Source organism: Schistosoma haematobium, chromosome 1 (genome assembly GCF_000699445.3).
Source record: "Schistosoma haematobium chromosome 1, whole genome shotgun sequence".
Lineage (NCBI taxonomy): Eukaryota > Metazoa > Platyhelminthes > Trematoda > Strigeidida > Schistosomatidae > Schistosoma > Schistosoma haematobium.
In genome coordinates this window covers 37,017,129-37,045,101 of record NC_067196.1, presented here as the reverse complement: position 1 = coordinate 37,045,101, position 27,973 = coordinate 37,017,129, and the positions used below count along the sequence as shown (strand labels likewise).

Sequence of the window (27,973 nt, the reverse complement as noted above, 5' to 3'; positions counted from 1 at the left end):
ATACTGCGAGTCCAATTAGTTGAACGATGTTTCAAAATATCAGTCGACCTTGAGGTGGCGTTTAGGTAGGTATTTCTAAAAATATGTGGTTGGTTGTCTTTTTGGTAGACTTCGATACGCTGCGAACATATTTGACGTCTCGAAATGTTTCTTTCTCGTTGATTCTCTGCTTTTAAAACATTCTAACTTAGGTTCATGGTGCTACAACGTAATATAGATAATGTTCATTAGTTTTTAGTGGTTTATTACAGCTTCTCTCGGTATATTTTTCTGTTTATTGTGATCATTTAGACTCTGAAGTCTACATATAAGCTCAGTTTTATACATCTAAGTCCGGATTGTATCCCCATCTCCCTGTTTTGTGGATATTTCGGGTAGATTCTGTATTTTTCCCCATTGTCGTAAAAAATTTAGCAGTTTCCCCGAAGTTTAGCGTAAAACACCAAGTTTTGGTCATTCCTCGAAAGCTGGGGAATTTCCACAAAGCTTTCCAGTGCGGCTTTTTCAAAATGTCCCCAAAACAGATAAAATTCGCCACGAAATAGGGAGATTGCGATAGCTTTAACCATAGGCTAAAACAATTGAATTAATGTTAGTAAATCAAGTTCCCGTGTATCCTTTGGAAACAAGTATGCTTTAATTCTCTCACTCTTGTAACACAAGGTTTTCCTTGTATATTCTTTCAGTTTGACGGACGAACTTTCCATACAGTCTTCAATAGTTTCATCCGTCCCCATTTAGAGTACGGAAACATAGTATTCCCCTCTCACTCCAAAAGGACAAGGTCACTTTGGAGCGTATCCAACGGCGAGCCACGAAATCAGTTCGAGGACTCAAATCTAAACCTTACGAAGAACGCCTCCATTCACTAGATCTTTACCCATTGGAGTATAGGCGTCTTAAAGGTGATTTATTAATGGCTTATAGTGTTCTTAACACTTCTGGACATCCTCTTAAACACCTACTTAAGCTTAGTTCGAATAATAACCTAAGGGGTAACACCCAGAAACTGGAGACACAACATAGCAAAACGGAATGTAGACACAACTTCTACTCCTTAAGAATTGTCAAAAGCTGGAATTCGCTGTCGGCCGAGCTAGTCCAAGCGACTTCTCAGGAGTCCTTCAAGAGGCAACTTGACCTATTCTTAAGGACCAAGGACAGCATCACACTATGATTTACCAATTTCTTTTCCTCTTTTATTGTTAACATACCTAGGTTCCTGCCTGGAGGATTTGGTGATCCCCTGCTACTAGACACGGAAGCCTGTTAAGCGAAAGCTTCTTCTATTCCGTCCACAACCATTTGAACCATTTGAAGTGGTTGGAACTAAACGTCCTCAACGAACTATGCTTACCAAAACATCTGAATTTTACACCTAATTTTTTCCCCTGATATCCTCCATTAATGACAAACTTATTGTCAGGCGTGTTGAGTATTTGTGAAACACGAATATTTCGTAACATTGCTTTTACTTCAACATAGATCACCCATGACAGTCTTCAGTAGTAAGGTTAGGAACTCAAGCAACCTATGTTAATCCTCACATTTCATGTTAATGTGAAGGTTCTAATGCCTCAAGAGATGTCAATATTTTGTCCTACATTGAGCTCCAGTAGTTTTCTACTCAATGGGAAAAACGGAAATTCCGGCTTGGACTATTCGATCTCGATTTTCGATCTCAGAATGATCAGTCCAAGATCAAAAGAAAATCTTAAACGTCACGTAAATCATCTTTCAGCATACTGTAAGCCAGTATTAAACCACGTAATAACTTACAGTAAGAGAATGAGTAGGTTGTGAATTCTGTCTGTGTTCATAATCTAGGTCAGAGAGACTCTTCACTGTTTAGATCCCTCGTCGTTAGTCCCCTTTGACATATCCGCTGCCTGAATCCCATGTTCTGAATGCGGCCTCGCCAATGGGTTTGATACTCTAGACGTATTTAAGCGCCGAAGTGACTCAGTGAAATACTAGGTTATACTCGAGTATCATCATTATTTTGCTTTCGAACACTAGTCAGGGGATTTCTTCGTACCTGCAACCTTAAAATCACTTCAAGCAGTTTGCTTAGTCCTATGTCAGCATTTTCCACAATCCTCTCACTTTTTCTTACCAGTTTTTTAGCCTAAACTTCATTTGAGTTATCTGGTAAAGTGCTGTCAGCAAATATCCTGTCCTTTTCCAAAGAATTTGTTTAATTTTAGGACGAGCTATCTGAGTTGATCAAATTCCTTAATAATATTCATGGAAATCCGTCTTCTTTCTGTTTATTCAGGCGTATTTGTATTTCTACTTTGGAGTTTTGGCAAGGTATTCTGTTAATAAAAATGAGACCTGCCCAAAGAATTCTGATCAGTCGGGGGCGGTGAAATGTTAATAGAAGTCTCTCTTATTTCATTCCACACTAATTTCCGTTCTTCACTGACGACTTTCGGACCATAACTCTAAGTAGCTGATGGTTTTATTTGGGCTTTCGGATGAAATGTTTTAAGAACCAACTTCACAACCGCTCTGTGTTATTCCACTGTTCATGCCGTTCGTCAGAAGTTACTTGTTTTCACCTTTCTAAGTTGGATGTTTAGTTCTTCATTTAGTCGCACTTACAACACTGACCGTAGTGTTGTCGTCATCTTTCTTTCTTGTGGATGCGAGTATTCCCGTTGCTACCTATTTATTTATTTGAACACACATTGGTACGAGAGGGTGCCAAATACATATGTGCCACACAACAACAATGAGGCCAGTATCAGTTATCATTAATATGTGTGAGGGCTTTGATACTGCCCAGGTGCCCAAACCGAGGCAGGTGGTTTTCTTAGGTAGCCACACCCCGAAATCTTGACCTGAAGGTCTAATCCACAAGGCAGTGGGACAACTTTGAGATATGCAGTCCCATAGTAGCCGGTGACCAACAATAGGTTCATACGCCACTTGTTCCCTCAGGATACTGGAGCCCATGTGCACCATTGGTTTGGAATCAGGGTTTTCCAACTCCCCTACGTGAACCCTCCATATCCACCAACCCGGTTAAAGTGCCGGACATTCGCTTTTCGTTTTCTCGATTTCGTAAACAACACTCCCGCTACGAGAAGGCAGTGAGTAGGCATTCCCTGATAGTGTCTGCATACACGTCATGTGAGAGCATTTCGAGAGGGAGAGCGGACTCTCTCCACCCTCGGTAGTACCAGAGCCTTCGAAGTAGAACTCTCCAGTGTCGGGAGTCTGACTCGGGCCGCCCGGGTGAAAGCCGGGAAACCTAACCGCTACTTAGGTCAGTACGACATGAATACACTATTCCAAAAGATGCAAGAAACAACCAAAATCGCAAAAGCGAAGCTAATTCACAAGATTTTGAAGATCACTGCCCTTTTAAAGTCGATTGCATCAGTAATAGCGTGCAATCGAAACAAATAGTTCAATGTAATTCACCACCTATTTAGACATCCGTCCTGTTAATCTTCTTCCTTAATATACAAACAGATAAATACTACACATCTTGTAAATGTATATATTAGGTGACATTGTAAAACGTGTGTAATAATATGCAAGGTATTAACTTCATGAGTGGGGTTCAGTGTTAACACCAACACATTGAGTTAGTTAGGGTTTGAAGTTTTAATACTTTAGTATTTCAAAAATATTTGTTAAAGTATATGATTACTTTTTGAGATTTGCAAACTAGTTAAATACAAAGTAATTTGTTAACTTGGCAATAGATGAAGCTGTTGTTCCAATTTCATGAATGTTAAGATATTTAACAGCATATTTTTCTGCTCATTATGCAGCTATTTTCGTTCCATTTGTGTCGCAAATATAATCTGATGTTTATTTTTAAATCTCTGGCAAACACGCTAAATACGGGTAACGATAACTTGCCTCCAACTGTATGCATCTCGCATTATACAATATCATCCAAATCCGTATCAGCATAGGCTAATCTGATGAAGCTACCGAATGAAGATATCAGTTGTTAACCCTTCCTCCAAAGGAAGCTTCTTATGTAATCACAACTTTTCATCATTAATTGCGGTAACTCATTTACCAGGGACAGGTTTATATACTTGGGTTTGAACTTTGAGGTCTAATGATAATACCCGGCTTCCTACGTCAGAGTAACTAGAGCAGTGTTTGAACCTGAAACGTGCTAAATTGTAATGGTTTTCTGTTACACAAATACCTACTAGGAACATATCACTAACGTAAGGAACGGTGAAGCGACTTAGTTGATTGCAATTTACGGATAGGGACAATTCACCATAATTCAGTCGCAAACAAGTGATTCAAAGTTATCCAGTCAAGTTCGTGATATTTTTCAGATCTTTGATATTCGGTTAGATATCAAAGTAAATTGTTGGTTCGGTGGAATTCGGTTCGGTATTTATGCGAACGTTTTGGAGTGGCTTTAGTAAAAGTCCTCACAAAAGATTTAGTATGTAATCAGTAATATATGTGTGGGGATATTAGCGCGTATTATTTTCAAGTAAAAGTAAGTGAAATTCGGATGTAGGTGACGGTAGATTCTGATTAGGTAATCAGGAAATCTGATTATACATTCGGTTTGTCGTCTTTAAATTAAGATAATAACTATATATTTTGTGATATCCTAATGAGTAGAAATTTGTATTTCTAAAGTTTTGTGACTTGATGTAATTTACTTCCTCATAGTAAGTAAATAAATAACTAAAATAATTAACACAAGCCTAAATAGTACACTCGTTTGTTCCTTTTTTACCATTTAAACGTGTGTTAATTTATTTTATTTATTTATTTACTTTAAAGAAGTAATTCGCATCAAGTTGCAAAACTTCAGAAATACAAATTTCTACTCATTGGGATATCACAAAAAATATGATGATCATTAACTTTCTATCAAATGCCTAATTTATTTGAAACTATCAAGTTCAACCTTGGTATTGATATTTAAATTGTATTTTTCTTAGTGAACGGTTTTTATAACTACTTTAACTATTCTTTACTTTTCTTCTTGGATTATAGCTTTATGGTTTGAGTATATTTCAACCAACACTGCTGAAAGGTATTTCATTCTCTTTTCAATTGAATCTTCAAGGAATTCCTGAAAAATGACTTCAGCATGGTTAAAGTCGACTACTCCCATTAACAAGAAATTGAAATGCTTGTTTTCAATTAGTGCTTAGAACCTTTTTTCAGAGCACGCCTGAATTACTCTTGAAAAATCTCAACAACATTATGCTTGGAAAAATCATTACTCATGTCCCCAACTTTTTGAAGCGACAGCTGATTTACCCTCACCATTCCTTACTAAATTTGGTGATAGGAAAAGCAGACTTCAGTGGCTTTGAATATAAAGGATCTGACCATTTTCTTTCATATTCCTCAACCGAAAAGTTGGATTCTGCTGTCAGAACCTCAGATCAGCACTCCAGAAATGGTATTGCCCATCTAAGTACTATTGAAGATTTAAAAAGCTTTGTGTCACATGTAAGCTTATATATATAGTGTTACGGTGTTTGCATGTTATTACGGAGGTCGTGAAAATGTACTTTATGTATATCATACTGGTTCTTCTTTTCGGCTTTGAGCTACGCTGTTTGTGTAAGAGCTAGTGATGCCACTCATTTACCCAAATCGGGTAAGTTGAGTAGTGCTAGAATCTGGGATGCAGTGGTTGAAAGTGGAGCGCATCAACCAATAAACTACTTCCACAGGTATTTATTTCATTTCACAATAATGTGACTATCCTGGTTTATGTCCAGTCATATAGGGGATAATTGGGATCACAGGATTTGGGTAGTATCATAGCCCTCGCGCACACCATGGTAACTACTGGTGAGGATTACGAACTTCACTTCCTACATTTCAATCATCACTAATCATATTACATTTATGGCTATTTTATTGCGTATAAGTTTAATCGGTATCATTTTAAGTTTCTACACCATTTTATTTTCATGTGATTTAGGCTATCCCGTACAATAATTTTAAAATTAAGCTTACTCAACAGCTTATTTCTGTCGAATAATTAAAAAGTTGTTTTCTGTCACCAATCACAAAATCAGTTATTTGTAACTTTCTCACACTCGACATGATTGAGCTCCTTTATTCCTGGAGTTTTAGGGAGAACTCCAGTTCAGTTTCCTATGGTGGAGTTGTGGATGCACACCTTTGAGCAGTCCCATACCAGGTCGAAACAGTTGTCCAGTGCTTTTTGGCTTTCGATGGTAGTTTGGCTAAAATCAGTCCGTAACTTAAACCATGAAAATTCTACTATATCCTTAAGTCTTCAACAAATTCTTTGTTGCAAAACTTGAAAGTCTCATCTTTAATGGATTAATAACTGACGAAACCTGGATACAAGTACAAAATTCTCATTTGCTAGTTCATGACACTTGTGGTTCAGATGAAATATTCACCTGCCTATACAAAATGTTTGTATTTTCTACATCAAACCTGTCGATTTACAACTGCAAAAATACATTCTTGCGTTATGAGTACTGGACTCAAAGGAGTCTTTGAAGCCTTGTTTACCTCTGAGTTCGTCAAAAAACCCATTTTGGTAATGAATATCCAGTACTTATAATATTTTTAACCTCCACTGATTTAGATAATCGTGAGATGTGTTACGCAAACCCAATTGCGGTGTACCTTAGTATAATTTGTTGACTAGAAAATGACTAAGGAATAAACTAGGACATAGTATCAATGTGAAAAGTCATCCACCATTGATTTGAGATGTGTAGGGGAATGCAGGCTATCTGGTTAACATTTGCAAATCAATTTTTAGGAAAGTTTAGTGACACAACCCCAAGTCGATGTTAGTGGTGCTTATGTGTATCCATTTTCATACTTTTCGTTCTGTGCTTTGTTTTTTCTTCTTACACTTTTAGGCCCTCATTTTCATTAGTTACTTTCTTTTTTAATGTTATAGACCATGACGAATCAAATAGGTGCAAATTTATAATTGATCGTACCTAGGTATTAGATGTTCGTAATGCATAATTTTTTCCATCGTAATATATACAGATTATTCGGCTTTTCGTTATTAAAAAAATTGCTGTCATTTTCTAGTGCATCTCAAGGTAGTCAACAATCTCCATCTTTTCCTACTGATAAATTATCTATTGTATAATTAAATGTTAAAGTTTACCTTTTTTTAAAAAAAATCATTTACCTTACGTAGCCTAGTACAACAGTTAATGATATTTTGGACATTGATATACGGTTGCTACCTTCGGAAGCATGTGCGATGTGTTTAGAAGCTTTACTAAGAATGCAAAATCAGTCTTATGACTTACTAATTCGTAATGCTCAAAATGATTTAAGAAATTCTATTGCATCTGGTGTTGACTGGCCATCACATTATATAAAATTGGAGCATATAACAAAATGGCATAAATTTGATGTAGGAAGTAATCTATTCTATAATAATAATAATGACTACTCTTGGATGAAATCGGAAAAATTCGATCTTTTAGTATTAACAACAGCAGCTTGTGCCAATGGTTTATCTATTGAATCTTTACTAAGGCTAGCTGGATATTTTGGAAATTTTTGGGAACGATATGAACCAAAAGTTTATGCATCAGTACTACGTCATATTAATAATCAGGTGAGACTTTAATATTTTTCTATCACGATTTTAATACTTGTAATTTTCAACTATTTTTTTTTGTGGAAAAATGTCTTGGATTAGACTGATTTGTGACTGGCTAGCAAAATAAATGTTATTTAGTAAAGTATACACGTCTGTGTAGTTGGGCTATCACACAATTGCTAAACAGTGTTTACTGAATCGGAATTCAAATAAAACGAACATTGTATTTAAATGCAAGTGTGATGTGGAATTCGGCATACTGAATGAAAGATTACTTTTAGTATAATATAAAATATGATAAACAGTGGCATTCGGTTTTCTTATTTAAAGTTCTATATTGACTCAAAAACAGTCTACCAGTTTTAATGTTTTCGTTCACCGTAGTTGGTGGTTAAAACGCTCAGTAAAAACAGTTGTATATACATTAAAAAGTTTTATCCACTTCATCTTAAACCGTCGACCGTGGCTGCAGTTACAGACTTTTCAGTTAAATTTGCTTGTAATAGAATACAATAAATATTCCAATAGGAAAGTCTATTCGCGTTATCCTAATATTTTATGCCACCAGGACTTTCTTTAAATCCTTTTAACAGGACTGAACCATGAAATTCCGTATCGAAAAGCAATATCTTTTGAAGTTCATTAAAATACTAAAAACTCCATAAATACCTCAGATAAAGTTACAGGGTGTAATTAATTACACCAGTCGCTTCAAACGACCAGCAAAGTTGAAAGTGCTTTCTAGTTCCTCTGTAATGCTTCAACGTTTTCAGTCTAAAATTTTCTCATTTTAGTCTCGGCCAAACACAGACAAAAACTTTCAGTGACAGTCAACTATTATAGTTATGCACTATGAAATATCATAGTTTACTATATTGTGAAAAATTTATGAAGAGCTTGCTTCAACGTATTCACTTTTGTTAACAAACAATTAAAAATACTTGAAACATTTGTGTATCTATATATTAATGATAGCAAAATTGTGATAGACACGATCAATATTTTGTTGTTAAACATTTGAATTCAGTTGTCGGGAATTCCTAAATTTAGGCTTTCTTCATATCTTATTCCATAATGTTTTTTTTCTCTCTGAGACCATAAATCATGCTGCTCATTAATGTGTCTTATCAAGTTATGACCGAACATCGAAGCCATTATGAATAGTGGTTGTTTTCAAACAACAAAATTGAGGAAAACGTCTTATTTTATTGACACTTCTATCGCAGTGTACAATCGTTCATCCTATTTTAATCCTATCTTTCACATGGTTCGTATCTTAATTACTCTATTTGTCCGAAATATTTGTTTAACAAGACTGAATTATTAAAATTGTGAAACCGCTTCTTGGTCAGTTCAGTAATTAGTTTCACCTAATGGACATAAAACTTTCTGGTGAGACGTTTTAAAAGTGAACAAAACAGGTAATGCTCGTATTCTTCATAACTTGTATCAATTGTTAACCTTAAATTGACGTGATGTAAAACTCCATTTTGATGTGGTAATGAAAAAGTTTTTACGTCTTTGGCTTAGTTCGAAGTCTTTCAAACCCAGATGACATTGCAAATCTGTTGAATGTTAATTTCTGTTTATATATAGTAATGTGTATTAGTAGTTAAATGACTTGAATTTAAATCATTAGATCACAGCTGCTTAGTATTGTTAGCTTTCACACAAAGCTTTTACTTGGACGAGTACATAAACCTATATTTGTTTCATGAGTTGGATAGTCTGTTACCTTTCACCCTATTTTTTCTAATAGATCAACAAATTATCATGCGTTCATTTAGCTCAATTGGCACATGTATTATCTAAATTGAAGTATAGTCAAACTTTTGGATTCCCTCAGGAATTACGTACTGAGATTCATTTATTGGGATCAGCAATCGCTATTCGTTTATTGTCTGGAAAAGAGATATTATGTTCAGTAGATCCTACAGTTGCAATTCGCTTGTTATACGATATACGTTGGGCACTTTCGTACAATCAAAGAGTGATTCTGTTTGATAGTATTTATTATAATCTTACACTGAATAATGTACAGTGGAATTTGTATACAGTTGCTTTCCTACTACTTCATTCATGTAAACTAATGATCTATAAACCTTCAGTGATAAAAAGGTTAGTTCAATAGTCACTTCCTTTGGTTTGTTATCATCAATTACTTTCCGCACTAGTTTTCATTTTAAAATACATGCACATGACAATGTTGTCTCGTGGAATATAATCCGAAGGTAATCTGTATATACTTGATGGCTCGTATATTTATGTATGTCAACTCTAAATCTTGCAGAAAATGACATCTATGAATAGTGGTTTGTTGTGATAGCTTATCCTGAACGTAAAGTCAATATTTCTAAATTACATTGACATTGAATTCATTTATTTATTTAAACACATGAACACTGGTACAAGGGGGCACCAAATATATATGCACCACAAAATAAAAATGAGGTTGTGAAGAGAAGTAATGAAAGTGAGTATAATAAAAACAACGATGAATAGAAATTAGTGTATTAGAGTGAAATAATAGTAAATAATTAGTAATAATAATGATAATAATAACGATAATAATGAGACTAGCAGTCCGGTTAAGAAAAAATGAAACCAGAAAGAATCCTCTCAGTTAAGGAAGTTACTCTCACTTTTCAGAAGAATATAGAGGTTACGGCATGATCTCTACTGACTTCTATACTGAGCCATTCATGAAAACGTCTTAAGCCACTGTGTTGCACCCCCACCAGGAAGGGAGTCGTGTAAGACTAACAGGACCCAGTCCTGTACAGCTTTCTTTCGTATTACGACATTTTGTCATGCACTGATCTCCTTCGATTATTCCAACCGGTCTCAGCATCGGCAAATAATGCACGACGTGTAATCCGCCAGGACATTCGTAGGACATGCCGGAGCCACCGATTTCGGTGTTTCAAAATAGTAACACTGCCTTCTCGTGGTAGGAGTGTTGTTTACGAAATCGAGAAAACGAAAAGCGAATGTCCGGCACTTTAACCGGGTTGGTGGATATGGAGGGTTCACGTAGGGGAGTTGGAAAACCCTGATTCCAAACCAATGGTGCACATGGGCTCCAGTATCCTGAGGGAACAAGTGGCGTATGAACCTATTGTTGGTCACCGGCTACTATGGGACTGCATATCTCAAAGTTGTCCCACTGCCTTGTGGATTAGACCTTCAGGTCAAGATTTCGGGGTGTGGCTACCTAAGAAAACTACCTGCCTCGGTTTGGGCACCTGGGCAGTATCACAACCCTCGCACAAGTCAAATGAGATTTGTGTGGCGCATATGTATTCGGTACCTCCTTGTACCAATATCTATGTGTTCAAATAATAACAATAATAGTCCTAACATTTGGGGAAGGGTTGACATCTAATCAATATATCCTCAACTAGAAAGAAGACTAGCCTGCTACTCACGAATCAATCTTTCCTGAGTTTTTAACAATCTACAAAATATGACGGAAGCCAATAGTTTGGTCGCAGTTGGAATTAAACTTATCCCTTGATAGTTGTCGCACGGGTTAAACCCCTTTTAATTATTGGGACGACTAACGACATTTTCCACGAAGTTGGAATACTTTCTGATTCACGAACTTTTACAAACGATTCAGTTGCCTGACAAAAGGGTCGCCACCACTTTTATACATGGCCGGAGTAAGTCGATTGGGCCTGGTGGTTTGTGACGCTTCAAGAATTAGAGTTCCTCTCGGACTTCCACCTCGTTAGGTGAGTCAGTCGACACTGGTTAAGTATGACAGATCAGTCTGACCGATGTAATCGGGACAGCAGACCAGTTAAACTGTCCTTCAAAAGACTGTCCATCGTCCAGGACGTCGGTAGATGTCCTTGACTGGCATCCCATCAGCTTTACAGACTGTTTCACTTTCACCCGACTTCTTACTGCCAGCGACTGGAATGGTTTGGAAGAGCTTCCGGCAGTTTCCAGAAGCAGCTGCTGCTTCCAACTCGTTAGCGCGCGACTTTAATTGCCATTTTCCATGGCGTTTTACAAATGCAGCCAGTGCTCATCTTTACTTTTCGGTGGGTTGTTAGTTAGCCTAGAATCTAGCTCGGTTTGATATTTAGTTGCAACAGAAGCCACAACCATTTTGCTGACATCGATCTTCCAATGAGTTTGTTGTCCACTGAAACGCAAGACAACATTAGCAAAAACTAGGTCATGATCAGAGTCCAGATAAGTACTTCAAAAGGAGCAGCAGTCTTGTACACAGCCACGCCAGCGGTAGCTGACTGTGATGTGATCAAACTGAGTCCAGGTTTGAGATGCAGAGGGAGCACGCCAGGTAACATATCAGTGATGACTGTACCAAAAGTTGTTGCTAGTCAGAAAGACGTTGTAGTCTACGCCAAATTGTAGTAGGCGGTCATCGTTATCTAACCTCCGACCAACAAGTCACAACTGACCCCTCCTAACGACTCTTCTGTATCTAGATGCCCAACCTGTGCACCTGATTCTCCGTCCAGAAACATAATACCTGTCGAACTCTTTTTCCGGAGATCATTTGATCAGTGCTACAACTCATCGGTGATTGCATCCGGTCTGCAATTTATCGAGGGCATAGGCGGAGATAACGAAAAAACCTAGTTTCTCATATCGATTTCTCACTTTGACGGAGCTTTTCTAATATAACAGCTCATAATCGGCTGTCAACTGGGATCCAATCGATTAGTGATGCCTCAGATCTATCACCTTTTCCAACACCAAATCAGATTAAGGTGCCACAGGGTTCCCGGACGGACGTACACGTAACGAGATTTTCAAACGGACGTTAAGTGGATTTTCCTCACAATTTTTCAAAATCTCCCTAGTTTTTCAGGCATTAATCTATATAAATTCTATTGAGATCAAAATAGCTAAATTTGTTTAAAAATAATGAATAATAAGAAATCTCCGAAAACTTAATATCTGTTATATACAAAGTCATCCTTGTGGTTCTATCACTTTGTTTACGAAACACTGACGACGTGTTGTTAGAACAGAATGAAATTCACATCTTAGACACTACTATTAACGATCACTAAACAAATAACTAGTAGCTTAGAGAACGGTTTCATTATTATCGCTATATAAGTGGTTCGTATTGCGTATTCTATTTATAGTAGTAATTTTTTACTTGCTTTCATTTAACAATTTGTTTGTCTCTTAGTTGTCTAGCTAAAATATCACGTAAATTACGAATATCAGATTATCATCCCAGTATAAATCAATCCCAGTGGATTAACGCTATCCTTGCTGCTTTAGCTAATTATACAGTTAATTTTAATGGTGCAAGTGGAAATTGTGAAGAAGAATTACAATATTTCATTAAACCACCTTGTCGTAATCACAAAAACAATACAGTGTCAATATCTAAAAGTATATTTATTCCGTACGAAGTATTTACTGCTGATTGGGTCCAAAGATTGTTCAGTAATATATGTCAGCACGTTACAAGTCAACAAATAGTAGATTATAATTCCTTGAAGTGTTTAGCACAGATTACTTATTCTTTGTCTTTATTTGGTCACAAGGCTGATTCCCTTATTGAATATTTTAATGATGCAATGGAAAAACTTAACAATGATGTTTCCCCTAACATGTCGACATCATTAGCAACTGAATTTTCTCAGCTACAATTATATATGAATATGGCTAAATGTTTACTTACCCCACTTTCTAAAAATAGTAATGAAACTGAAAGTAAGTCCAATTTGTTTTGGTTTGACGGTTTGTCATTGTTTTTTCTTCACTAGTTATATCATGTAGAAAGTTTTGTAATTGACTAGATGTTATGTGTGATCTAATACAAATGGAAAAAAATTCCAACCTTTTTAAAGCCAATATTCTATTATTTTTTGAGTTACACAATATACTGTTTTAAAACTAAGAGTTCCGAAGTTGGTTCCCTAAACATTTCCAGGTCAAAATGTATTAGTTGAAATAATAATTAACAAATAATCATATATACAAAACTTAAGGCTATTTTATTTTATGGTTTCTATTTTAATGTGGATCGATTATCAGGCAGTGTATTCGTTGGAAGTCATTTTCTCAATGAGGTGGTCAACATAAGATTGATAGTTATAGTATGATATTTGTATTCAAAATATTTTTGCATTTCATCCACCCATTTTTTATAATTATGTAATTTTCATACTTGATTCATGAAGTCCCCGTATGGGTACCTGACCGTGGCTGTTATCTTGACGTGGTGATTGGGATTGTCTATTGTGATGACCTACTCAATCTTTGTCGGCCGGAACTTTTTCTACTTTAGGTCATACCATGTCAGGTAATTCGGTTGGGGAACGGTAAGATTAAGAGCAGGGACCTAAGGTTCAAGGGCGAAGTCCTGCTAACTGTAGAGGGGTGCGACAGCACCTGCAGTGATACCACCTTCTTACAACTGAATGAAGGAATTATAAAAGGTCGATCCTAAGCATGTCACACCTCATATTACCCCATGGATTCCCGTCTCCGGCAGCGAGGCCTTTTGAAGTACGGCTCTGATAAATCTTGTATTTGAACGCCAGATTCGGTCTCCTAAGCTCTTCTAATAACCTCCAGGCTAATCTACACGGCAAACAACACGAGAGAAAAGGCGCGAAATATGAAAAGCACACTTTACTCCAAGGTCCGTTTATGTAGAGGAAATCTAGGGTATTTAGTGCATTTTAGATGACCTTAGGTTTCCGGAAAATGCTGGAACGCTACTAAACATAATAGCAGTATAGGTAATCATCCAATCAGAAGCGCGACATATGACGTTTCACTTTCTAGATGTTTCTGACAAAACTTTATTGAGTGTTGGTTGGATAAAATGCTTCTTAACGTTTTCAGACCCCATTTTATCTTTTTTCGAGGAATTTTCTAGATCTCCCCAACAGGCTCCAGCACATCAAAAACTTCCAATGAAAAGGCCGTGTGTACCCGGCTCAAGCAGTTGTCCTTTGGGCTCTGTGGTCACCCTCTCAGGTCGTTAAGATCACCATTAATCAAGTTTCGATTTCGCTTCCCTGAAGAAATATTCTTCCACAGTATGGACAGCTGGAAGTGACAACCGCCCCCATACCTGTAACAGCATCCTTGACCATCTCCACGGCTAAATTCCTTCGTCACATCCTAATACTTATCATGTCTCCCACCAACAACCTTCTTCATATATCCCTATCACCACGCACCATCAATGCTAATGATTCGAGTTCACGTAAGGTTATTCCTGGTCTCCTGAAAATATTCTCTAAACTACATGTTGGTGCTTTCAATGTTCGAACCCTGTGTCAGACAGAAAACATGTTTCTTCAGCTAAGACAGTAGAATCTCGCGCTATCGATGTATGTTTTGTCTTCGAAACGCGCATTCGGGATCCTAGCATGGTCATTCGTCTGACCTCACGTTATCACCATAAAGAACCGTCACGATTAACCCTTCAGTTATCTGGAAACCTCAATGCTACTTCCCATGGCATTGTCGGTGCAAATATATCGTTAAGATCCAAAACAGAAAAGGCTCTGTCAAAGTGTATTCCGTTAGATAACCGTCTGTGCGCTGTTCGACTAAACAAGACAATGAAACTCGGACACATAGAGACACCCACCGCTTCCTTTTTCTCGTCTCTCCTTGTACGCACACTGGTTGTAACTCGCATGTAGTTAAAGACGAATTTTACAGAAAGCTTTCCACCTTCCCTCACAAAGCTAAGCGCTCTGATGTACTAATAGTGGCAAGTGGTTTTAATGTCTTTGCAGGCAATCCAAAAATAACTGAAATACATTTAGGTGGGTCTCGCGGTACCGAGGCTCAGCGACCGGCTGCTGCCACTATGCGCAGATAACCGTTTATTTTTAGGAAGCAACAACTAAGCATAGGGGAAGAAGTGGTCGGACATGACGACCCCCACAATCTACCCAACGATGGACTCAAATATACCACATTTCCATCAGCCATCGTTCGACGGGCTCGATAAAAGACTGTCGCTCATCCTAGAAAATATATTTAGACTCTGATTGTGTTTTAGTGCGAACACATGTTTGTCTTCTTTTAACTGTATGTAGAAAAGCCACACCAAGAAGACATTAAAGTTCAGCTAAATGAAGTTATATATATGACTCAGAATCGTTTGCAATGTCGCAGGTACATTCAAATCACTAACAGATGTCACTACTGTTTCCACAGTTGTTTGTATATTTTTCCAAGCAATATCTGGGTCGGCCTCGTTTTTAGAACTATCAAAGTGTGACCTCAGTTGTCCATGGAATCTACTTTTAGTTTTATCATCACTCAATTCAATTCTAATGAGTCTTTTTAGCGTGGCTTTTCTGTGTCCAGTTAGGCGCAAGTAGATGCGTGTCCGCATTAAAGTATGGTTGAAGTCCAAGCAGGTATTCGAGAATGAGCGACAATCCTCTATCGATTCTCTCCAACGATGACTGATGACAATATGGTTTATTTGATTCTGTCGTTGGTTTGGTGTAGGGGGTCGTCATGTTAGACGATTTCTCTCCTTATACTCAAAATCAGTGTTTGTCAGGAATAGACGATTGTCTGAGCACAGTTACAGCATACGGTCACCATTATCTGTTCTCTGAGCCGAAATACCAAAATACCCACCTAAGTGTCTTGATGTTTGGTTTAAGCTACCTACCTGGGCATTAAAAACATCTGCTACGAGTACTATGTCTGAGTGTTTGGCTTCTTGAAGAAGTTCAGAGAACTTTCTGTAAAAGTCGTCTTCCACTTCATCCGGGCTGCGGTCAGTGGGAGCGTAGGCAGAAACGACGATAAGGCAACGACGTGTGTCCCCATCATTCTGAGTTCCTACGGAGCCGTTTAGCTGAACAGCACATTAGTGACTGTTGTCGGGGATCCATCCTAATAGTGCTTGTTCTACCCTCGTACTCAGTGCCCTGTTTACACCCACCAGTTCACAAGAACTAACCATCGTGTCGCCAGACAAACAGAGGGTGTATCTCATCGATTCTCCGTTTTGGCGAGGTGAGATCAAGTGAATGACCACACTAGGACCCTATATGCGTGTCTCAGAGACACAGCATACGTCGATGGTACGAGATTCCAGGGTTTTAGTCAAGGGGTCCTGCTGGCCGATTTGACGTAGGGTGGGTACGTTGAAGGTTCCAATGTGTAATTTGGAGCGGGGTTTCAGTAGAGCTGGAACAGTGTTACGCGCGCTAGGACCGTTGATCTTGGTGTCACTTGAGGAGGAAGTTTATAGTTGAAAGTCGAGGTATGAGGAATAATAGAAATTGAAGAGGAATATCGATTATGAATACAGTGATCAGGAGTGTTGTTAGGGGAATGAGAGTGGTTATCACTTCTCGGTTGTCCACACCGTAGAGGGGTTCTTCTGGGGGTACCTGAAAATGAAATTGGGTTAGAAGTAATCTTAGTGACCTGAGATCGTGACCACAGTGCCCAAGTGACAATTACTTGAGGCCGGTCGCACACGACCTGTTGAGACCTTACTGCTAGAGGCGGATATCCGTGGAGTAAGGTTAGATGTACAATGTTAGGGTCGGCCTTTTCTAACTCCACCATTTCTTGTGGGAAGGCAGCATCGCTGGTATGCTGGTTATCTGAAGGAAACACTACTGCCATCACATCTCTGTACAGTCAACAGTACGACTTCGCCCTCGAACCGTGGGTCTGCTGCTCTTTAACCGAACTGTCTGGCATGGTAGGACCTTGGGGAGTGATTGTTCCATCCAGTATAGCTCGACTTGTTCATTACGATAGACAAGCCCGGCTCCCACGTCAAGGTCGCCGCAACGATCGGGATAATTTTTACTAACAGTCATATTTATAAAATGAGAGGTAAACTACTTGACTGTTAACTATAACGTCACAGGATAGAATTTAGTTTCATCTAATTTGGTTTGGACAGCCAAATGATATCATCAGCCTTTATAAACAATAAACAGAGCTCAAAGCGGGTTATATGTAAATGGACTCATTGTAATGGAAATCTAATCACTTTACTGGATAATTTGAGTATGGAAAATAGTATTGGACGTTAACATATTCTCATAGTTTTAAACAGTTTAATAGAAACAACTCATAATTATAAAAGAAAGTTCCAAAAGTGTAGACAAATAAGTTTACAATAATAAAATGAGAACATTATAAAATAAGGTGGACATTTCCACATAACACACGTTTTTCTATCTTTTTATTTATAGGATGCAACTATAGGTTTATGCACTTTCAGGCTCTCACATTGTTCAAGTCATCAGTCAGTGGTTGCATGGATCAGTACTATTTCTTGACCAAAGTTCTACATTATTTTCACTGTATTACTCCATATTATGACGGTTGATAACTAAATACGTACAGTTCATTTCTCAACTAACTATGTTGGTAAGAGTTTAAGACAAAATTTCGGTTAAGCTCATTACTAGCCACTGAACTGTATTTGCAAACTAGACCAGAGCTATTCTCAAGCCTTTCTAAATTTCTCTTTTCAGATTTTTCAAACCATGATCATGACACAGTAGCCATTAGTGTTCTCTGTCCAGGTTCTATCTGTACGATGTGTAATTCCGAAAGATTTATCAAAGCCGTTCTACCTCTTAATTAAATGGTAACATCTACTAAATGCCATCGTATTTGATCACAATTTTATCTTAGTAGTATTTAGACTTCTCCATTTCTGAAGATTTTTAGGCAAGACCTTGTAACTAAAAGGCGTATGAACCAATTGTCGGCCACCGGCTACCACGTGACTGCACCTCCTTACGTTGTTCCTGCTTCGGTCTGGGCACCCGGGCAGTATGTTGGTAGGTGTAGACTACCTGGTTGGGGACCGTGAGATGATAGCAACCGATGGTGAGAGACCTTGAATGAGATGGCTCAAAATCGTTTGCAATGGCGCAGGTGCATCCACTCTTTGTGTTCTTTTAAATTCTAATCTCCTGGATCCTCATTGTCTCTTTTTTTCTCTTTCCAAATTTATTTCACTGGATTATACTCTTTAAATAGCATATTCAAACCCTAATGTTTCCGATTACTGCTTATACTCTTACTAGCTCTACCACTACGGGATTTGAATCGACAACTGCATCTCTGTGCTAAGGTGGTGTGGCAACTCAAACTGATGTACGTACGTACGAAGTTCTACGTTGTTACTGACTGACTGATTCAATTTCGCTTACTTTAGCGTTTGCATACATCTAATTTCGATAAAAACAGATGCTCCATAAAGCAACAATAATGCTCTAATGTTTTTTATAAATGTCAACTTGTTGGGATATAATCTGGGTTCATAATGGGGTTGAATTTATTAGCTATAAAGAAGTAGTTGTAAAAAAACAGTCGTCGATGTTGTATTTAACACTAGGCCCTGAGAAAGCCCACTTAAGTGTCATTGTGCTTGTCTGGGCTTCGTACATAACATTTTATGTCATTAATTACGTCGATTTCATTGACAAATCTCACCAAATGAAGTGTACTTTTTTAGCTTTACATTATGATGCTCTATTACATCGTTCAACTTGTAGTCAGTAGGTAGTCACTGGAAAGAGTCATTTTTTTCTTTAATGTACACTCTAGGGTCCTCAAAAGGATTCGACTAGGGACATTTCTTTCATAAAAGTTCATTTCCCGATACTTTGGTTGTATATAGATTTTTGAGAAACAGAATTTATGCCAATCTTTATGAGTGGTATCAAATCTCATTTTCAGATCTGATATAGGATTGGCCATGTTGAACATCATAGCTCATGCACATGCGTGTATAGTTTTAAAACAATATAGTCGTTGTTGCGCTAATTTTTGAAATTCATTAAGTGTTAGTGCTCTTTGGACCTTTGATAGATAGACTAGTGCGCTATTACATTTCGAGTTACGTTTGTCTTCAGCATTAAATAAAAATGGTCTTTTCATAATGATCATTTATTGGTTATTGTTAATTTTTCTAAAGATGTTATTTTCCTGGTCGTGCAACATCACCAATTGATTGGATTTAAACATTTAAAATATTAAATGTCTGTTCATTGGTTTAAAGGTTAAGGATTCGCCACGAGATTGAAGGTCTTGGGTTCAGTTTCCTGTGGGTTTGTGGGTACACACCGTACTAGGACGAAATAGTTGTCCAGTACTAGTTTTTTTATTGATTTTCGAACTAACATCAGTCCATGATATAAACTGAATATTGTTATATGGATTGTTAATCAGGAAATTTATTTAATGGGTCAAAATCGAATTTTAGTTTAATGATAAAAATAATATAGTTGTAAAATCTCAATCAGTAGAAAATTACATTTTTTACATTTTGCAACTTATGTTAAACCAGTTCAATGAATAAAAATAAATAAATAACTTTTAATTTGTAAGAGAAATTGGTATGTTTTACTTAATGCTATCCCTGTTCTCAGTCTAGTGAATATAAAACTTTTATTCATAAAATTCACTAGTAACCAGACATGATTGAGAAATTTAATCAATCTAGTTATTTATATTCAATATCTCTTCTATTTAATCATATGGTATTCGACTAAGTGAAGTTTAATAAAGCAAGTTAATTGAGTTTAAGAACTCAATGTAGTATATATTCAATTTCTTAGTGAATTACGGTCCTTACTAAATTTGTTAAAAATTACTCAGAAAGAGAATTTTAATTATCTGGAATATTTTATGCCATTTTGTCTGTTATATACTGTGAGAAACTACAGTTTCTTGAAAGTGGGAATCTTATATGAATGCACACTTATTCGTTTATTTTACTTTTTAAGACTATTGGGATTACCATAACAATATATTTGTGAAACTTAATTAAAGTCAATTGTGTTCCATGTAGATAAAAATAGAGATTTTGGTTGATCGAAACTCTTTTTGAAGCATTTATTCTGAATTCACTATATGACTTTTTCAAAATTAATCTCTTCAAGATATTTTAGTACGATGATATACGATTAAAACTAAAATTCTTGTGTGCTGTTCTTTATGTTTCCTCATTAGTTATTGAATATGTATTAAGTCATTGTTGTTTCGTTTTTTGTTTCATTTAGAGCTGTCGGTTTCTTCACTACCTAGTGATTATTGGAGATTTTATTATCATTGTGGTTTTGGACTTTTACAAAGGTTTGTTTAACTTTTATTTAATAATTAATTTGGCTGTTCGGATAATGAACACTATAATTTGTTTGTTTAGTTTTTATTTCATCCAGAAAACAAGTAAATTTCAAAAGGAAATGTTATATTTAATTTTCTCAAGGGCTGTAAAATGAGTTTATTGGTTATATCAAAGCAGTTGTTTTTCTCATGAGGTCATCGGATTCTCTCATTTCATGTGAAATAAATTCAACAGTTGCATTTCATTGATAGTCGTTAATTTTAGTTTTACACCATATTTTCTTTCACATTACTTGACTTTAATTATGAACCATTTAATTTAATCTTTCAATGTAATCTAAGTAAACGTCATTATTGGTTGCGAAATGCCCACTTTTCCATATAAAAATGCTCATATTGCTTTGAATATAATCTCGTTCAGATGTCCTGTGGAAGACTTAGTGCTGTTAACGTCTATGGTCAAAGTTCAAAGAGGTGGTTAGAATGTATCGTATACATATTGTCGATACATGGTTAAGATTTTTTTTCTCATGTTTGGGTGGTGAGTGAATTTCACCTCCTAATGCATTTACTTTTGATGGAAATTTGTTGATGATAAATATAAGTCTCAGAGAATAGTCTCAAATATATGACTCATGAAAAAGTTTCACTTGATCATTTTATATACCTACCATAAATACATGGAATTTTAAGTCGCTCATTTGTTTTCTTCATTTATACTCACAAATCGTTTTCAATTAATCTTAAGAAAATTTATAGTTCTTATTTTCAGTCGACATGTACTTGTATGATAGATAATTACACAAGTTTCACACACAGATAGATGACAAAATAATTGGAAATTTATGCGAAAGGTAAACGCGTAATATGGTGCTTTTTGTTAGTTTTCAGATAAATTCGAAGTGGATTATTGACATTTAAAGTGATTTTCGATTGTAACGGGATTAAAATTAAACTATAAAACTAGATGTTTAGTCGTTTTTCAATATCTTGTATTTTACTTGTCGAAATGAATCTATTTAACCTGAATCAGCCTTGGAAATCTAAAGAAGTCACTCAGTTACTCTCTGGAGTTCAGCTTTATGTGAATGGCCTGTTAATGAATGAAAGTTGTAACATATTTTTGTTAAGTATGGTTCGATTTTTCAAACACTTAAGGCATGTTTTGTCTTTTAATGGCTAACCATTATTTCGTGCCGAGTCACCAGTCAGAATCCTGATTCTTATTTTGTATATTTGACGTTTATTATTTTCTCTGACTTGACCAATTACACACCTGATCAGAATTATTAGCCTTGTGCCGAAAATGCATTTCCTGTCAATCCGTAGTTCGCTGGCTTCTCCATATTCCCTCCCTTATGTCCGAAAGCTCATATTATATTTACATTTAAAACAGACGTTGTTTGTGTATAGAAATACCGGTCCTTATCACACCATAAAATGAAAATTTTCAATCGTATATACACAAGTTAAAAGTGGTTGTGAATAGAGGAGACTCTGAATAACAGATTACCAACAAATCGCATGATAGTAATTCATGGGTTATGCAGAAGCTTATGATAAACCGTAATCTAGCTACTTAATAATTATACAATAAGAATATATATCATGATAATTCATAAATAAGTCCTGGAGGTTACCATTCCTCTAATTTTCGCTTTGACATATCAGGACCCTACCATTGTAAGTCTCAGTTTTTTTCGAATCTGTATGCACTAAAACTTTTTTATTGTATTTTTAGCAATGAAATAAACGATCCAGGGATTTCCAAGAAAATGATAAATAAAAGAAAAACCGTGAATCGTTTATACCATGTGTTCCTTAAAAATAGTGACCTGTTCAAAGAATTAGACATGGATACATTTCAGTGTATACTGTATCCTAATAGTGATAATAGTAACGTATACTTTGCAGGTTAGTATATCACTTGACTCTTCCTTGTCATATCATGATACGTTTTTTATAAACTACGTATCATAAACATTTATTGAATGCTTTTCGACGTATCTATCGATTTACTCATTATTTAAATAATTTAATATCATGGTCATCTTTGTGAAATTAATGTTGGTAGGTACTGCTTGGATATGCAAATAACAACACAAATTCGTTTCGTTGATAGAATATAGTAATTATAATCAAGTAACTAAAGGTATTCTAATGTAGGTAAATAAGATTTTTGTATGAGTTCTAAAACTTTTATACTTTTCTAGTTAAAAATAACTTGTAATCGGATGTTTAGATATAAATTAGTCGTTATTCTCACATCAGAATAGATGCAGTTCAATTTTTCCACGTAAATTATATACTACTACTATTAACTCGATAGTATGAATCGTTCGAGTTAATGTTTGGCAGATTAGCAAATTAACTTATCCCTACCATAAATATGCACTATGACGTATTTCACCATTATATTGTCATTTAAATCATTCTATGTAGATTATAATGGTATTGAGAAAAATTAAATTATAAATTAAGAAAAAATGTGCTATTTGGAAATTAATTGTAAGTACTATTTGACAGAAAATTGCCCTTAGTAAATTTTATATGTCTTATTCGTCAAATGGACGATTTTACTAACCTACTATCAGTTGATACAAAATTGATTCGAAAACAACTGAAGAGTAGAAAATCTTATAGCTGGATAATGACTAGTTATGGTTCGTCATCTAGTCTAAAATTGTTTCCATTGATTGCAACTAGGAATAGACAAAATCACTTCACTCTATAAAACTAGTTGAATTAAGAAAAAAAGATTGTACAATGGCATTATTGATCATATTCAGTTTATTTCCATAGCTTATATGATGACGTTTTACCCAAATAGCATTTCATTACCGATCAATGTTCTTTTTGTCTAATAACTGTAGATATTCTGTTTAAACAAGTATGCGGACAACACGAAGGTAATTCAATATTTTCTGTTCGTGCTCATAACATTCTCTTTTAATTATTTGATTAATCAAAATGAATAAATTATGTTTATTTATTTGATATTTTATTTCTAATTTTGAACTATATATTTGTATATAGATGTGTCACACTGCTTACTTACTTATAAATTTGGTCATGAACATATGAAGTTTATTTATATCAAGAATAAAATAACTTATGACTGAGAATAATACATCATCGTGATCAGCATCCTAATAATCTTAAATTTCGCACTTCAACTACTAATATGAATTATTTCAAGGATATGAACTCTTTGATCGAATGATGTTACGCGATTATATAATCCGAGAAAAAATTGTCTAGTTCGTTGATTTTTGAACAGTTGTCTAAACTGATCAACTAAATTGTCTCGTTACAATTACTTTCTTACACATGCTATCCCTCGTGGAGAAGCATAGTCCGCTGATTAGGATTCTTCATTGAACTCTTTCCTGAGTTTCCTTATAATTATACATCATTTTTTCCAACAATTCCTATAATTTTTAACTGTTAATTCGTCTTTCTATAAATGAATTAGCTTCAATATGTAGTACATTTATAGACATTTAGTCGAATGTAGTCTTGTTAAGATAGATACATTTTCATAAGTTTTAATTTAAAAGTGTGACACTTTATTTCTTCTAAAATTTGCTCTTGGAAATTGTTTTTTATTTTCAACTTTTTCAGGTAAATATAATTACGTTATTTGTATTGTACATGAAAATCGTGATGAGGTCGCCAAAGGTCCGTTACTTTCACTGTTAAACTTTTATCGTGAAACACAATGTTTACCTGTTCTTACGGTAAGATTGAATTTTCAACATTGTAATCATTCTGTTTAAATGTGACAATCAATCTAATACAATTTATAATTTAATATTTTCTCATTTTAAATCATTATAATGATTTCTATGGTAATTAAAAATTATATTATCCGTTTTTTCTTTCAAAAAAAAACATTTAACCGTGAATATGATCATTTTTGTTCGGTAACAACACAAAGCTCTTGTAAAGAAGTAAAGTGGATAATGAATATTCTGAATAATGCAAAAGTGAAAGATTAAAACTTGTAAAACAGATTTTATTTTTATTACCTTTTCAAATAATGTTCTTGACGGGATGGATCTAGAAAAAACATTAAAAATGATCGATTTTGTTTGGCATATAGAAAACGATCGAGAAGAATTTTAGTTGTTTCATTTTTCTAGTTAAATTGATTCTACAATTCAACACGATATCTCGTCATCTTAAACGTCATAAAATTAAGATCAATCATATAATCTTGTGCTTTATAGGGCTTGTTATTTTGGTCTTTTTTGCTCCATGAATTCATGACTAATCCTGGATAATAGTGAGTGTTTATCACCAGTGAAATGCATCGAACAATTTTGTTTTGTACAGAATTGTGAATAACCATAAATTTTTTTAAAGAACTAAAGAAGTTATTTAATTGTTTCATGGTTGTGTATTTTGCTTTCCAGTTTAATATTTGTACTTGGAATAATTTGCCTTATACTGAAGCCAAACTAATTATGGTACAAAATTTTCTACGTGAAGTATCAAACAAATTAAATGAAATGAATAATTTACATCTACCGGAAATTTATACAACGAATCTTGTTCTTCATCCAACATGAATTATTAGGCTTTAAATAGTGTGTTAATACAGGTTTTATGTGTACACTTTCTAGACAAATGTGTGTATAAACAATTCATAGTTTTGTATGACTAATATACTTTAAGAAAGTGCTTTTTTTCTTTTGATTTGCAATGGATCTGTTACATTCTGAATGTTTTCGTATTGGGCAAGAAAAAAAACAGTAACTTCAGCAATGTCTTTGTATTTTATAGTTAATGATGAGTAGATTTTAACAACCTTACTGCTTCTGAATGTTGTCTCAGTTTTTGATATGGAATGTTCTCATCTTATTTTCCATTTTAGATTATGTGTAACGATATACGGTATTACAAAATACATATTTCCTTGATAAATCTATTGTTTTCTGTTCTATTCACTACTAGTATGTTAAAGTTTTGTGGAAAGAATTAATCTTTTTTTTCTACCTCACTATTAAGGTGATGATAATCTGTACGATAACTTATATTTGATGTTAAGTAGAATTATTTACTAACCGTTAATCTAGTAAGAATTCCTATTTCATACTAGCATCTTCTTGAATGTGTTTGTTTTTCTTCAGGGTCTACTAAAAAGCAACTTCTTTAAACTTGAAATGATTGTAAAATTTATTTATTATATTGATATTTAGGATTTAACTTCTGATAAACTTTATTTTCTTGTAGATCTTAATGAATAACCAATAGGGTTGTTTGTGAGTCCGATTAGTTTATTCTATAAAATGATTATTTAATTACTCAATATTCATTTTATATAAGCAGATAATATATTGACCAGTTATTACACGAATGTTTAATATGTGCGTTAATAAATATTCAGCTTAAAAAGATCACCTTTGAAAAGAATAATATTTCTTTAAGGCTGATTGTATTCACTAAGCAAGTATCAATTAAGCGACGTTGTTTAAAGCGTAATTTCTATTCGAATTTCACTTTTGATGTTTTAAACACTTCATAAATATAGTTTGTTTTAACCTAGTCAAGGTTAAATATAACGATTTTCACTTACGATTTCTAGGAAGTTGTATTTACACTGTAATCATTGATTCGACGGCTTGTACCAAATAATTATCGCTATATTGAAGAGTTAAACATTTTAAGTAGTTGCTGTGAAAGTACGATCGACTGATAACAAAAATTATATCTAAAAACGAACATAATGAATAAACCTCATTTTCATCTTATAAACTTTAATCAGTGATGTGATCGAGTTGAAGAAATACCATACCACCATAATTAGTGAATTTCTTATATTTGTAGTAATTGATTAAAATATATTCAAGGTTAGTATTGTCTTTATCAATGAATGAATCGGAACAAGTTTAAGTGACCTGTTGAGTTCATAAGTTTGAAGATATAAGTAAATAATAACATTTTAATTACAAAGATGCAAATGTGCAAGTGGATTTTTTCAAAAATATAGTGTGAAAGCATACAGTAAAAAAGGTGAGAATTTGTGGATATCTTGTTATAATGTAACAACTGACTGATAAAATGATGCGATCCTTGTTCAAGATTGAACAGATAAATTTCTCATAGAATAGACTTAATCCTAACTAAATTGATTTCAGCAAATCCAATCAGTCAATTGTGTCTAGATATAAATAACGTTTTTTTATCGTGAATGAATGAATAATTTTGACTGCATCAAATAAGGTTGACTTAGTGCATAGAAGCTGACAAGGAACTTTGCATTGTGTAATGTCGTTAACTCTTTCATTTTGTAAGTATTGAGTACGGTCTAATTAACACTTCCTATATGTCATACTCTATATTTCAATTGAATGATGGCCTCCCCATCTGCAGTGTTATCACGGAGCAATTGACTGTTGTAGTTACTGCAACGATGTTAGTGTTCGAACTGAAAAATTTCCTGTTTGTATGAAAGGGATGTTAAGCTTTTCAAATATATTAAAATGAAAGTATCTACTTTCTCAATCAATTAAATTTTCAACTATTACTAACAATAATGATATATTTTTAATATCCTAGCGAGTAGAAAATTCTGACGTCTTGTAGCGTAGTTCAAGTCGTTTCTTCAGAAGTTATCAAGTCGAACCTCGGTCGTGATATTTTACGAATTGCTTTTTAACAACTTAACATATTATATAATCAAACCTGAAGTTTCCCACTATACGGAGTGTTTGTTCACAGTCAAATAGATTTCAATGGGGCCATTTATTAATCAACTGAATAAAGATGTAAATATAAGTAAGAAATACTGTTGTTCTGTATCTAGTACGGAAATAGAAATAACCATTCAGTGATGAAATTGTAATGATGAGAACAACCAAATAAACACTGATTGCTTTGTGACTTTCATTTCCGTCCCTTTTTATTTGTACGTTTTGTTAACTATAAGATTATAAATAAAGGTAATAAATATACTGAATGATTCAGACCAAATGGCTGAGTCACGTGTAAGAAGTTGCTTGCAAAACGGTACTGCTACTCATGGCAATTAAAATTACGTGTTTTTCAAACCTCTAATGTATTTCAACGCATCATGAAACAACTGAAAAAAAGAAAGGTTTTTCTGCAATATATATTGAAGAGTTATTTACTATACACATCAATAATAAGCAGTAGCTATCCAAACTCAAAAATGAATCTTTAACAAATAGAAACGTTGTTCAAACATACAAACTGCTACATAACAACAAATATTGAATGGATGCACAAGAAATGAAAATAACTCTTTAGAACGTTAAGAGAGTACAACTTCAC

The 27,973-nt window shown here is 34.8% G+C and overlaps 1 protein-coding gene across 1 annotated transcript; it reads left to right on the top strand.

The window, feature by feature from the left end:
* The first annotated feature begins 28 nt into the window (after positions 1 to 28).
* On the top strand, positions 29 to 27,973 carry MS3_00009141 (uncharacterized protein). The gene is made up of 12 exons (XM_012946183.3): positions 29 to 65; positions 4,999 to 5,463; positions 7,163 to 7,591; positions 9,336 to 9,694; positions 12,756 to 13,288; positions 20,611 to 20,683; positions 22,416 to 22,588; positions 23,548 to 23,583; positions 24,299 to 24,414; positions 25,093 to 25,573; positions 25,913 to 25,941; positions 27,239 to 27,973. The coding sequence occupies exons 2-10, from the start codon at positions 5,212 to 5,214 to the stop codon at positions 25,246 to 25,248; spliced, it is 2,127 nt and encodes a 708-aa protein (XP_012801637.2). The 5' UTR covers positions 29 to 65; positions 4,999 to 5,211; the 3' UTR covers positions 25,249 to 25,573; positions 25,913 to 25,941; positions 27,239 to 27,973.

Coding starts and splice junctions, on each gene's coding strand:
- MS3_00009141 (XM_012946183.3), top strand. CDS start 5,212: ATGCTTGGAAAAATCATTACTCATGTCCCCAACTTTTTGAAGCGACAG. Junction 20,684..22,415: donor GGTTTTGGACTTTTACAAAG/GTTTGTTTAACT, acceptor TTGTATTTTTAG/CAATGAAATAAACGATCCAG. Junction 24,415..25,092: donor AATGTTTACCTGTTCTTACG/GTAAGATTGAAT, acceptor TTTGCTTTCCAG/TTTAATATTTGTACTTGGAA.